A 13,572-nucleotide genomic window follows, 5' to 3' on the forward strand; every position below is an offset into this window, starting at 1 on the left:
CCAGCCAAGGATTCGCAAAGTCTCAGCAATTCAGAGAAGTGCGCTTTGATGTCTGCACTCTCATCGCAGCGCAAGTCCTGCATGCAGTGCTGAAGGTCAATTTGGACCAACTTGGTCTTACCCTCATGGATTTGACAGATTTTGGCCCATATCTTGGCAGCTGAATTGAGTTTCTGGACATGCAGAAGGAGCTGATCCATGATTGTGCTAAAGACCTGCTGCTTTACAAGTGCATTCTTTTGCAGATACTTGTCAATCTTTTTATCTAACTCATCTATCTCCACTTGCATAGGTGTCGAGCCATCTGGCTTCATAATGGTGCTCGTCTTCAGATCAATAATGAATGGTACGGGTTTACTAGCATGGCTGTCAATGTATCGCATCAAGCCTCTCATACCAATAGTGGTCAACATCTGTTCCTTGTAGGTGATCCAATTACTGCCGCCCTCAACTAGTTTGGGGATGTTGAATAGTGCTGAAGTAGTGCTGGGGAGCGAAGAGTCCATGACTGTGTCAGGGCTCATAACCTCAAGCAAGTTGAGGTGAGCAGCATGTGAAGTGAGAGCTGATAAAATGATATATATCTCAGAGTCTTTCAAAGATCTCGGAGAGTGGCTAAAGTACCTGATAAAACAATATATCTACTCGTGTGTTAGCTAGGTAGAATAGTGGGAATATAATCAACTTACATCTCAGAGTCTTTCAAAGATCTGAGATGTTTCTACAAAGGTGCCGGTACTTTATACTATGGTCAGGAAAGATAAGGTAACATAGAGATGGACTTCAAATAAATGTTGACATCGGCCGATGTCAACACGTTGTGACATTCTACACACTCATTGCACTCGACCAGTCTCACTTTCATCTGCTTGATCCTTCATCCTCTGATGCTCCTGATGCTCCCAATTCCCCAGATTCCAACACCAGGGATTGGTTATGGACTTGAGTTTTTTTGGAAAGGATGGACTAGCCGAGCATATTATGATCCGAAGAACCAGTTCGCCGTCCAGTAAGATAGAGATAGCAGATCATCGACTTATCAAGGCCCAGATCAGTCATGAGGTTTGATCATATCACTGATAACATTGAAAATCGTAGATTGAAAACATTATGGCGCAAAACTAGGTAAAGCTAGACATAATCTGCATGTAGTGTATGGTACCACTCTTTGTCAGAGAATGCATTGAGATAGAAATCATTGTAGCATTCAAGAGACTTTGCGGAGGTAACAGTGCAATCCAATGTTACCCCATAGACTGGTATGAGTTCTATAGCATGAGTGACATCAATAAGGCATCCAATCTTCCCAACCCACGTGCGAGAACCATCAGGTGCAGTATGGAACAAACAGCAAACTCAGTACATGGCAATATGTGGCTCAGCTTCAGGGGGTGCGGCTATTTCAAAGAGCTCAACATACAAAAGGGGGCCCATCAGCTCAGCTGGCAGCTGCGACCCTTGTGGAGAGAGCATGAAAACCATTCAGACTTGAGCAATGTATGGTGCTGAAGGCATATCAGTAGCCAGAATTGAGCAAAATTTGAGAATGTACAATACTGTGGATCATGGCCTGGAGGTTGAAGGAGGACAATATTGCAATTTCCATAAGGATGGGAATCAGATGGTGGATAGGCCTGAACCTGCTGGCTTGGCATGATATTACTTGGACAAAGTCAAGAGCGAAGCTGTAGCCTAAATTTAAACCAGGCTTTAAGCAGGTGACCATGAAAGTGCAAGTTAGGACCAGAGACAACTTCAAGAAATTGTGCGAGCAGTTGTGGGAAATGAGGGAGATGATAATGATTAGCCAGAGTAGTGGCGTTCTTATCAGTGAGATTGTGAGCAATTGTAATGTGAAAAGCCACACTGGCCTCATTGGAAAGAATCCCTTTGAGAAAATGATTGTGGATGGGTCAAATGGCCTGAAAACAGTGCATCTCCTGTGGTGTAATGCACACTATCCAACTGAATGTTGGATCGGTATCAACGACTTCATTGAACTCTTCGTCCATAACATTAACAAGAGAGATCCCCCATTCACGAAGGAGGGCGTACAAGTCAAATTGTTGCATTGTGTCCTCACGATTAATGAGATTGACAACCTGTTGAGTAAACATGCTCCTTTGGTGACTTGTCCAAGTGAAAGGTGTCTTGCAGTGTGTGATCAACAGCCGTTCGCTGGCATCTGCTGAATGTTGGATGACAGCACCAGATTTACAGATAGAGTGTGCAAAGGAATTAAAGAGCTTGAGTTTTGGGATTTGGAAATGACTCATTGGGCCAGAGGCTCCTGTGCAAGCCTCCACCTCTAAGATGAAGTGTTTATGGGCGTGGAACTCGTTGAGGGAGGCAACCATGCTGCCAATGGAGGAGTTGGTGAAGGTAGGAGCCTGTGATTTATATATGAAGTCTACAAGTGCACAGAGTGCACGAACGAATCCAGGGGTAGTCACACCCACAATGGTGGGGACCAGTCTTCACTGGATATCGCGATGCTCACATCCGGTCATTTGATTAACATGAGAGATGCCATCAGCAAAATGACGCATGCCAACATGTTTATGCTGGCTGTGGAATTGAGCATCCAGCTCATTAACGCCTACCACCTCCTTGCACCATTTCAATATATGATTGAAGAAAAACTTGTGGCATGTGTGTAGTAGTTCAGGGATGAGGAAAATGGCAGGGTCAGAAAACCACCAGTCACGCCAATACGGGAGATGGACACCACTGAGTGATTGTTGCTTTGCCTGCTCCAGGAATTCCCGAACTTTCCAGGGATCTACAATTTTGCCAAGTGTGATCAGCTCATTGATTGTAGATTGGCCATCTTGGGGAGGGTGCGCAATGCCATCATCAAACTGTGCTTGTGCAGCTAGGGTTATGGGTGAGACATTTTTTGAGACACATGCAATCATAAGTTGCTCGGGAAGGTCAGAAATGTGGGTGGCAAGCAGTGTGAATGCATAATGCTGGCAACCCATTGGGTCTGTCATGAATTTGCCCACTTGAGCTGCAACCTTCAGGTTTTGTAAGACCATATCCATGCACCTATGCCAGAGGTGCACTTCCAATACTCCTGAGAAATCATGGTTCATGATATATTCTGGGGTTGGAATGTATGTGATGCAGGCCCATGTGTGTGAGGTTGCCTTCATGTGAATTTCAGAGTGGATGTTCCCAATTGTCAGGAATGTGGGGTGCATCTCGAGTGAGCCTGTGTGTTGTGTTACTGGGGTCTTGTCAGATGCCAGAATGATGGGTACTATAGATGTGCCAGTGGGCAGTTGACTCTAGAAATAAATTTACTTAGTGAGACACATTTATGTTGGAAGCTTAGAAGGAACCTGCCTGAATTTCGAATGCGTGCTCACATGACATCCACTCCCCATACTCATGCTCACCATTGTCTCATATTTCATAAGGATCATATTCCATATGGTTGGTGAAAATCAGATTGCCAAAAATATGGTGTAACTTCTAGGGCATCTCACCAGATGAGATTCATGGGGTGCGTAGTCATATATCCATCAGTCTCGATGGGTGTGCACTTCCATTTAGGGGTCACTGGTAATGCCTCCATGAAAGTAAAGAGCTGCTTGGCATTCTTAAAAGACAGCAGCTGTCTTGCCTCTGAAACCACCTGGGAGAGCATGATTAGCCTGGTCAATGTAAATTGATCCCAATGAACCCAGAGAAGTTTCAGAAATCGAGTGATCTGCCCTTGATTCAAGTTCTTGCAAAGGAATTTTGCAAGTTCCCACTCTGCTCTATCTGAAAACAGATAATATACATTGTGTTCCCACATATCCTTGAAATTGTCTTGCTTCATTCATTCAAAAGTATTTGGCTGGCCAAGATCATAGATATAACCTGACTTAGGATGGAATTGTCCTTGTTGTGGCTGGTCCTCCGATCTTTGGGGGATACGGAATGCAAGTGGAGGGGGAATCAGTTGCTGAGAGCATCCTGGATAGAGGTCCTTATAGTCAGAACTCGAGAGTTAAATTGGCTATTCACACCTGGATCATCAGATAGATGGGTGCATATATCCTCTGTGGTGTCAAAAACATTGGAACAGATGGGGCATCTGACTGATTTGCTGAGACTGTATACTTGTCAGTCAGATTAAATCTGTAGTAACCAGCACTTACTCAAGTCCACTGAACCGACCAGGCTCATCAGGAGGATCATGCATGTTCATGGTAGCAGTGTCAATACCATAGAGTGCTGCATCTGGTGGTTTCAAACTTGAAAAGTTTCTAAGTCTTTCAGACTCCAACACCAGCAGACTGATAGTTGTCGTCTCTCTAGCAAAGTCTATCATAGCCAAACCAGTAGTCAGATATCCATGGGTGGATCCACCAGAATCGTTTCAATTCATTCCTGCAGTCCTGCTAGCTCTCAAACCTGCATGGAACTATCAACCTCGATTTACAAAGACAAAACCAAAACCAACAACAATATGCCAACAGAGGAGTTCTCTAGCCCTCCCACCACACATGCCATTCCACCTTCCCCTGGAGAGTCAATTTTCCTAGCTTCCCCAAAGACAAAGATTAGATCCACTTTAACATCCCCCATCAAAGACAGGCCAACATCATCCCCTGCAAGAGTGTTACAAACCCCTTCTCAGGAGACAAGGACTAGATCTCCCTTTACCTCCCCTGTCAAAATCAGGTTTGAGCCATATTTGAAAGCAAGAGCGACATCAGCTGCTTCAGCTCAATTTGCCATGAAATCTCTCTGGGGCCAGACTGCCAGGGAGCTGTATCCTGAAGCTGCTTTAATGGCAAGTTACTTCATGCATATTGTTGATTAAAAGCTCATAAATTAGATTAACAGACCAATGACATTTTCAGTCACAGTCTCGCAGACTTACCAGATGATATGCTACGTGAAGGTGCAATGGCACAGTATGCCACTTGTGAGCTAGCTAGACATAAGGTCACTACAGCAACTTGGGCAGTCAAAGAAAACAACTGCTGGAGACAATTCCTTGACCATTCCCTTGCGCACTTGAAGAGGAAGCATCAATACTCCCAGACAGATCTCGAGATCTGGCAGCAGGCGTGCACTACTCGCAGGTTGAAAGATCTTCACCAAGATATCACCTTCCACAAGTATACAGCTACTCAGAATACTCTGACATTAGCAGCCCTCCAAGAACAAGCTCATCAATTGAAGGAATATGTTGAGGAACAAGGGGTCGACAAAGAGGTCTCGGATGAGAGTGACTATGTACCAAGCGAATACAGCAGTCCTACAATGGGTCATGATGATAACGATGGCAGTATACTTTTGGGAGCTTTAACATAGTAAGCATGACTTGTTGCCCATCGTTTTACTTATTTTTTGGAAAATGTTGGATTACATATGATTTTTGCAGTCTGATATGCTTTATGTGTTTTGTATGTCTTGCATGTACTGAATTGGTGTTATCACAAATTTGTCTTCAATCAGTTATCATTTCTGACCATCATGCATCGTGACTGATCACAATACGTTTGCACCTGTGCGCTATTGGTAAGTGGTTTTTAGATGGTGCGCATGGGGCTGATTCTTGAACTTTATCACCATATTAGTGTACTTGCGTCTACAGTTCACCATGCCACCAAAGTCCAAGAAACTGCGATGAAAAAAACCACAAAATACCAGGGTACGAGTTTCTTGTGGCTTCAAACAGGTACTGATCCATCGCGGATAACAGGAAGTGCGGAAACCCACCAAAGACAGCAATAAAAACCCATGCTTGAATCCAGACGACACTCAGGTGGGATGTGCGATAGAGCAAACACAACACTGGAACGATGATCTAGTACCAATCATGCAAGATGAAGAACTTTTGTACTCAAATGAAGTCAGTAACTCAGAATCAGAACGCAAGCAACCCCACCAGCAGCCCCAGCACTACCAGCACCAACACCAGCAATTTCCTGGACCTCTGTTCCCACAGCGTGAGCAGATCCACCATCCATCTTTCCAACAACCTCTTGAACCTCCTGTGCAGCCTCCATTCCAGCACCACAAGAATCAAACACCCCAATCCCCATTTCATCAGCATCCTGATCCCTTCCGACATGAAGAGCCCGCAGGCCAAATACCCTACACCCCATTCCAACAACGCCCTGATCCTGTCACACAGTACCAGCACCCACATCCGCAACAGCAGCAGTACCTGCCGCCACCACCACAGCAGCACCCACACCCACACCAGCAGCATCAGCAGTACCCACACCTGCACCAGCAGTACCCGCATCCACAACAGCAGCAGCACCCACTGCTGCCACTGCAGCAGCACCCACACCTGCATCAGCAGCATCAGCAGTACCCACATCTGCGGCAGCACCTGCACCTGCACCTGCACCAGCAGTACCCACACCCGCACCACCCACACCCACAGCAGCAGCAGCACACTGGGCAGGGTATACCCTTCGTCAACATTGACACACCACTTCCTCCCACCATGCATGGTGCAGAGCGCCTCAGCAGGCACAACCTATCCATCCTGCACCATACGCCCTCCCAGGATTGCGCAAAGTCACAGTCTTTGGCCCCTGTCATAAAGATGAGCATTACCATGGCCAGTGGCAAAACACAGGGGTGGTCCATGTAAGTTCAAATGCATCTCACCTTGTCACCAACCTTACCCTAGACAACCAGGCTGGAAGCAGCAAGGATGTCACTCCGAAACACCCCACAGCAAAAGACCTGCCTTCACGACCTTTGCCTCCTCTGAATACCACTGCTGCTGGTTCAATGGTGCCAGCCTCCCCCATGCAATCTCCTTCAGACACTGTCCCTGTCCCTGTCCCCCATCAGCAACAACACCCCATTCCCATACCTGCGAATCACACAGAGGAGATCAAAACCAGTGCAAGGTCAAGAATGTGACACGCAGTGCTAATGTTAAATGGGATGCCCTCCAACGATGAGAACATTCAAATGGCACACAATGCAATATCGCAAGCCATGCAGATCTTTCCCCACCAGGCAATTACTATCTCCCCAGGGAGGAGACGTTCATCAGTTCACTCACAAAAATCACTAACACCATCTGCTCTTCATTCAAACATGTTGCACATGTTGTCATGCAACACAAATACAATCTTGAGCTCAATATTCATGACCCATCATTGGAAATCACGCACAAGCTACAAGTGGTGCCTATGCTCTTCTCAAACCTCCAATGTTTGTTCAAAACAGAACAACTGGTAGGTCATTTTTTATTCATGCCATGTGCTATTGTATACTAACAATTAACTACTAGATACTCAACGGTAATTTACAATCTGTCGTTGTGCTCAAGCACAAGGCACTCATTTCAGTCGTGATGGAGGTCTTATGGACCAAGGGCTTTTACAAAGACATCGACTTTGAAGATCCTGAAGCTCTCAATGGCATTATTGCTCTTGGTGGCACAGCAATTTGGTCAGCAATCAAGGAGTACAAGACTGGCGTGTTCAAACGTGTTGATTTTTCTATAGCAAAGTCAAAGGACATTTATCACAACATCCTCACACACATTCACAACAAAATTGACCCTTACCCCGAGCTTGCAGCACATTTCAAGGCACTTAAGACGAGGATGAGTGTACACGGAAAGGAGAGGTTAGGGCTGTGAACTAGTACACTATGTAGTATAGAAATGACGACAACGGTGTACTACTAGCTAATCTTGAATCATGATAATGCGATGATCAGCCTGATTGTTAAGAACCATGCTCAAAGGAGAGAGAGACTGACTCAGAGGGGCTTGGCCTCAGCTCATACACTGTGCCCCTTACCCAAGTATGTGCCCTTCATTTCAGAGGAAGTCCAATGATGGTCTGACGAAGTCCAGAGGACTTCCGAAGGCTGGCTACTCTGGTAGGGAGTGCAGGAGGACTTCCAGAGGAGCGTGGGAGAGTTCCGGAGGAATGCAGGAAATGCTCAGGAGAGTTCCCACTGCAAGGTAATACTTCTACAGGAAAACAGGATGGAACCGGAGGGCGGAACGTCCAAAGGTACAGATGCCCGGAGGTATGAGGGACAGGACGTCCAGAGGTACAGAAGACAGGAGGTCCAGAGGTCCAGAAGGAATAGGGGCTACATCGGATGAAGTCCGATGTAGAAGCAAATGGAGGTAGACTACCCTAAGGTAGAGTCGGAGGGACAGGAAGTGGACCTAAGTCCAGAAAGAGGTAAGTGCCAGAAAGGCAAGACTCTAGCCTAGGGAAGCAATCCCTAGACTTGGGACAGAGACATAGGGGACAAATCCGAAGGTCCAGAATTCCAGCCTAGGGAATCCTTCCCTAGGCCTTATGGAAAAGGACGAGACTCAGACGGACTGAAGTCCTGAAGATGATTGGCAAGTAGAACAGGATCTAAGATGATATTCAGACTGAGGACTCTACTGTAGTTGTACAGGGGTTATATACTAGAGGCTATCTGAGAGGATCAGTAAGCAAAGGAGTAAGGCTATGTACAAGCATGTGGAAACACATTGGTAAGTAAGACAGAACATAAATAAATGAACTCAGAGATGAAACTAGTACACGGATCGATCAGCAAGACAGAAACAGAGATAACAGAGAACCAGAAAGGCAGAGATGCCTAAATGGGGATAGGCACAGGATCTTGGACAGAGGGTGGGAATAGGTCCGGAGATAGTACAGTTAATATCCAGAGGTCCAGAGATCTGGGGATCCAGAAGGCAGAGTGGAAACAGGACTGAGATATGTGAGGTGGTGGACATAGTCTGGAATCCAAGAGGAGGTAAAGTCCAGATGTCTTGCTGGACAGAATGTGCGTAGGGTGGACAGGATAGGGGATCCAGGAATGAGTCAGATATGGGGTCTGGAAACAGGTCTGGAAAGCGTGGGAATATGATGGGATCTATGTCTGGCATACAGGATATGACACTGATCATCTTTTGATCTTTATCTTGTCCGGACAATCTATCAATTTATACACTATCCGAATATCTAAAGGTTTTACATCATTACTACACGATCTCCACCAATCAGAGGGCTCCATCACTGAACTGTAAGCATTAGTAACAGATCAAACTTCTTACACTACTAAGTGAGAACTGGGGTGTTTTACAGATGTAGGATCTTCGATGAAGTTTGATCGCCGCATGTGCTTCCGTACCCAAGGAGATGCTAGCATCAAAATAATGATTAGTCGATTAGGAATTTCTCTTTCCCCACACTCGTTCTTCATTACCGAGGTACACAAATAGTTTAGACGAGTTTTCTATAAGTGTAGCGATTTAAGCATTTGTTCAGCTTCTTTGTATCTTTTTCGAGTCCCCTCGATGACGGTGTCGTCGATTCCCCATCCCTCGCCGTTCCCGTTTGGTCCACTCTCTAATCCTTTTCTGTATCCAGCAGCAGTCAACGCATTTCTGACATACTGCTTGTCAAAGCTTGGCTGTCCTTTTCCAGGTTCATACTGGTCTCGGGGCCAGTATCGCGACGAATCGGGCGTAAGGACTTCATCCACAAGGATGAGCTCGTCTTTCCCAACAGAAGTAGAGGGAACAAGACCAAATTCAAACTTCGTGTCTGCGAGAATAAGTCCGCATGATTCTGCATATTCAGCAGCAGCCGTATATAGCTGCAAAGACGCAGCCTGGACACGGTCGAATAGATCTTGACCGATGAGTTGAGCAGCTGATAAAATGCGCATGAGTGACTTTAAACAAGTTATACCAACAATATCACCTTTTTCAGGCGAGATATTCTCGTCGTGAGCGCCTTGCTCAGCCTTGGTGGACGGAGTGAAGATTGGTGTCGGGAACTTTTGGGATTCTTCCATCTTCTCCGGTATTGGGATACCGCAGACAGTCTGCGACTTTTGGTACTCTGCCCAGGCTGATCCTGTTCACAAATTCATCCCGGCGATTCCAGGAGATTATCCGGATGACGAATCAACTCACCAGTGATGTACCCTCTGACGATCGCTTCCATGGGCACTACTTGAGCCTTTCTTACAAGCATAGTGCGGCCCTCGAGTTGCTCGCGGTACTGCCGGACTTCATCCGGCATCTCATCGATATTGACGGTAACAAGGTGGTTAGGAATGATATGTTTCAGCTTCTCGAACCAGAACAGCGAGATGCTTGTGAGGAGTCTGCCCTTGTCTGGGATACCCTAGAGGCAAAGTACATGGAATTAGGCAGAAAAGAGTTCAGAGATCCACGAACACTGTTGAGGATGACATCGTACACCGATATCCGGTCGGTTGCGACAAACAATAGATGATCGGGCGACGAAGTTGCATAAACGTCGCGGACCTTTCCCCTGGAAAGAAGTTGAAGGTCTGGCAAGTCCGTTTGCAGCAGGGCTGCCATTGTGGGGTGCACCGGTAAAGAAAAGATCAAGTAGGCCCCCGGGAGCTCCCTATGATGTTCGGTCGCCCAAAATGGCTCTCAAACAGGCACGGTTCTGTTAACTTCGAACCACATTCTCCACGTCTGGAACCGGGCAACCTCACGTCGGGACATTCGTGAATCCAGAGATGTAGACAGGGCAGGGGCCCTTTAGACTAGATAGTACTGTCCGACATATGTAGGGTACATTACCCCGATGGGAACTAAAAAAAACAGTGAGGTATGGTTAATTGTCTCTTACTACATCCTCCTAGCGTGTTCGAATTCGTGTCTTAGGTGTTAAAACTATCTAGTCGTTGTCTCCAAACACTGAGCGTGTTTCGTGTCTTAACTTCTAACACAACAGTTTGATTCTGTAATAGTCGACTGTTACCGAACCGGAATCTGCTACCGTGCTTCCGCTGGCTACGAAGGGCTTCATAACTCACAATATCCCACTGATGTGGCTTTATATATATGACTTTACATTCCAATGTAACAAAAACCTTTCCTAGTATATGACAATAAGGATCTGCGGCTCACTAGTCCTCTGATGCAAGGCACAGAGATCGCGCGAAGCGACGACATCGACACCCTCGAATATAACAACGCAATGATAACGGGCCAAAAGCGTGATGCTAATCACAGCACGGTGACCATACTGTTGAATTTGATAACCAGTGAAACCGGGCCCGGCTTTATATTTACTGTTTCAGATTTTAACGTGGCCTTAATTAAGTGGGTGCAAGTACTATTGTATGTAGATTACTCGAACAACCCAGCGTGTCATGACAGAATATACTCCCGATTCCTTCAAAATCCTGCTAGGAAAGCTCGTCAAGACTCCCGAGTATTTCACTCCGGAAGACCTAAAACTTGCACTTGATCACCTTTTTACTCCAAATGCTACCCTTCCCGCACAAATAGGTGCATTCCTCGCTGCCCTCCACATAGGAAGAGTGGAAAGACGCCCAGAATCCCTCGCTGCGGCCGCTGAAGTGTTAAGGGCGCGGGCATTACAAGCAGCCATCGAAGATGGAGACACGGATTTTGTTGTCGATATCGTTGGAACTGGAGGAGATGGTCACAACACGTTCAACGTTAGTACCACGGCAGCCGTCGTTGCCGCAGGCGCAGGCGCTCGAGTGATCAAGGTAAGCTTATTCTGCATCTGCTGCAGTAATTTATCTAATGAGTCAAACAACAAGCATGGAAGCAAGGCTTCCACATCTTCGTCCGGATCGGCAGATCTTTTGCAATCCCTTGACTGTTCATTCACTGCCCCTTCATTAGGTACTCCCTTTCCCATACCTAAAGTACCATTCACCTTCATCCTCGCGCCTCATTACCATCCTGCACTCGCTATGATTGCACCGTACCGCAAGTCCTTACCCTTCAGAACGCTCTTTAATGTGCTTGGACCCCTTATAAACCCTGCACGTCCACGAGGAATGGTTTTGGGCGTGGCTGAGCGCGAACTTGGTCCTACGTTTGCTCAGTCTCTCCGTGAGGGCGGTGTTGAGCGTGCCCTCGTGGTATGTGGAGCCGAGGGGCTTGATGAGATTAGCTGTGCCGGCGACACACACGCGTGGCAATTAGAGGATGGCAAAATTACGGAAATCAAATTGCATCCAGAGCTTTTCGGACTAAGCGTCCATCCACTCTCATCCGTCGCTGGCGGGACGCCGATGGAGAATGCAGGGACATTCAAGGCACTGCTCAACTCGGGTAGTGACATACCGGAGTCGCTGATTCCCGTTTTGCACTTTGTATTGCTGAACGCATCGGCGCTTTTGGTTGTCGCAGGCTTAGCTTCGGACTTCAAAGAAGGGGTTGCGCTAGCAATGGATAGCATAACTTCTGGACGTGCATGGGATGCCCTTGTAACCTTTCGGACTACAGGTAGGGAGGGATCGAAGGAGTCAAGCGGATCTCAAAATGGCAGGGCTTGATGCGATCTTCGAAGTACTTTATTTGCCCGGCTTGCACCTCAAACTTTTCAGTTATTTATACCTATGAGTTATTGCCATGTCTTGTTAAACAGGATTCTTCTACTGCCAACAATTTTTTATAGACAAAGTTGTAGCACTCGAGATTATCGTCCATCTTGCTCGCGAAAATAGGAACCGCGAGGTATCTTGTAGATGTGACAGACTGTTTTGAATTGAACAGATCACGATTGCAATGGAGAAGATAGTTCAAGCATGTGCATGAGACGTTGCTTTCCATTGAATATACATGAGAAAGATGCAGGAAAACCGGAAGCAGCAGACGATATTGAACTCGAAGCGAACGCGGCGCATGAAGGGTGAGAAACTGCAGCACAATAAACCAACGTCTATCATCCTGTCAAGGAACCTGACGTTGATCCAAATGGTGCGTCATATATGTATAGCAATAGTATATGGTGAGGTAGAATATTGATCGAGACAGACTGGGAAAATTGCTCCCCCACTGTCTGACATGATGCGGACAAGCAATGATGGCAGCAGTCTTACAGGATTTGAATCAATTTTGATTGATGTTCATGCGACCGTCGGCCCTAAACGGAGGGGCAAAATGAACAAATACGCGTGCCTCAGCGGACTTTGCTAGATTCTGTGCATGCATGCTCATGATGCTGGCGTGAATCCTGAGTTTGAACTTAGGGATTAATATTTTGACGAGCAGCAGCTATAAAGTGCGTGAGCCCAGAACTGACCAAATAGAACGAAAAAAACTCATCTGTGCTTTAGCTCGCAGTAAGAGTCAACTCGCCAAGCTGCGGATTCAACTTATGACACTGATGGTCTAGGTGGACTTATTGACAACCATCTTCTTGGCATTAACAGCTATCATTCCCCTTGGTGCGCGGGCCGTACACAGCGCAGGGACTACCTACCAACATCTTGTCATGCGCCTGGATAGCGCGCGGGATATATTGCTCGGGATATGCTGCGGACATCCAAGGTTACACCTTGTCCAACGGTATCCCTTCAAACCAGTACTGTTGTGATTGATGACGGGAATTGTGGTGTAGCAGCGTAGTGGTGTGGCAAAAGCATTGTAATGTGAATGAAGGGTCTGGAAATGTTAGCGATGAAATACTTACTTACGTACTGTGCACAAAGTAGATTGCATCCTTCAAATTTCAGAGTCCGAAGGAACAAGTTGCTTATTCCATGATGCGGGCGACGGGCAAGAATACAGGGTGCAGTCAGAATAACAGTAAGTTT

At 46.5% G+C, this 13,572-nt stretch overlaps 3 protein-coding genes across 3 annotated transcripts; 1 reads left to right on the forward strand and 2 right to left on the reverse strand.

Annotated features, from left to right (window-relative positions):
- Positions 1–1,131: 1,131 nt before the first annotated feature.
- Positions 1,132–3,832, reverse strand: BJ212DRAFT_1449691 (uncharacterized protein; the record flags this gene model as incomplete). Its single annotated transcript, XM_041338735.1, has 11 exons — positions 1,132–1,355; positions 1,553–1,662; positions 1,705–1,888; positions 1,931–2,000; positions 2,022–2,078; positions 2,100–2,188; positions 2,210–2,410; positions 2,501–2,782; positions 2,909–3,291; positions 3,495–3,607; positions 3,692–3,832. 11 exons carry the CDS (start codon positions 3,830–3,832, stop codon positions 1,132–1,134), a joined length of 1,854 nt encoding a protein of 617 aa, XP_041187055.1.
- Positions 3,833–9,147: 5,315 nt separating this feature from the next.
- Positions 9,148–10,372, reverse strand: BJ212DRAFT_1393086 (uncharacterized protein). The gene is made up of 4 exons (XM_041337088.1): positions 10,193–10,372; positions 9,926–10,139; positions 9,711–9,866; positions 9,148–9,659 (listed from the first exon to the last, which is right to left on the reverse strand). Exons 1-4 carry the CDS (start codon positions 10,337–10,339, stop codon positions 9,241–9,243), a joined length of 936 nt encoding a protein of 311 aa, XP_041187056.1. The 5' UTR covers positions 10,340–10,372; the 3' UTR covers positions 9,148–9,240.
- Positions 10,373–11,083: 711 nt separating this feature from the next.
- On the forward strand, positions 11,084–12,496 carry BJ212DRAFT_1393091 (glycosyl transferase family, a/b domain-containing protein). Its single transcript, XM_041337089.1, has 2 exons — positions 11,084–11,511; positions 11,566–12,496. The coding sequence occupies exons 1-2, from the start codon at positions 11,146–11,148 to the stop codon at positions 12,307–12,309; spliced, it is 1,110 nt and encodes a 369-aa protein (XP_041187057.1). The 5' UTR covers positions 11,084–11,145; the 3' UTR covers positions 12,310–12,496.
- The last annotated feature ends 1,076 nt before the right edge of the window (positions 12,497–13,572 follow it).

This window comes from Suillus subaureus (assembly GCF_016647635.1).
Source record: "Suillus subaureus strain MN1 chromosome Unknown BJ212scaffold_56, whole genome shotgun sequence".
NCBI lineage: Eukaryota > Fungi > Basidiomycota > Agaricomycetes > Boletales > Suillaceae > Suillus > Suillus subaureus.

Coding starts and splice junctions, on each gene's coding strand:
- BJ212DRAFT_1393091 (XM_041337089.1), top strand. CDS start 11,146: ATGACAGAATATACTCCCGATTCCTTCAAAATCCTGCTAGGAAAGCTC. Junction 11,512..11,565: donor CAGGCGCTCGAGTGATCAAG/GTAAGCTTATTC, acceptor TCAAACAACAAG/CATGGAAGCAAGGCTTCCAC.
- BJ212DRAFT_1393086 (XM_041337088.1), bottom strand. CDS start 10,339: ATGGCAGCCCTGCTGCAAACGGACTTGCCAGACCTTCAACTTCTTTCC. Junction 10,140..10,192: donor ACGATGTCATCCTCAACAGT/GTTCGTGGATCT, acceptor CTTTGCCTCTAG/GGTATCCCAGACAAGGGCAG. Junction 9,867..9,925: donor CGTCAGAGGGTACATCACTG/GTGAGTTGATTC, acceptor ATTTGTGAACAG/GATCAGCCTGGGCAGAGTAC.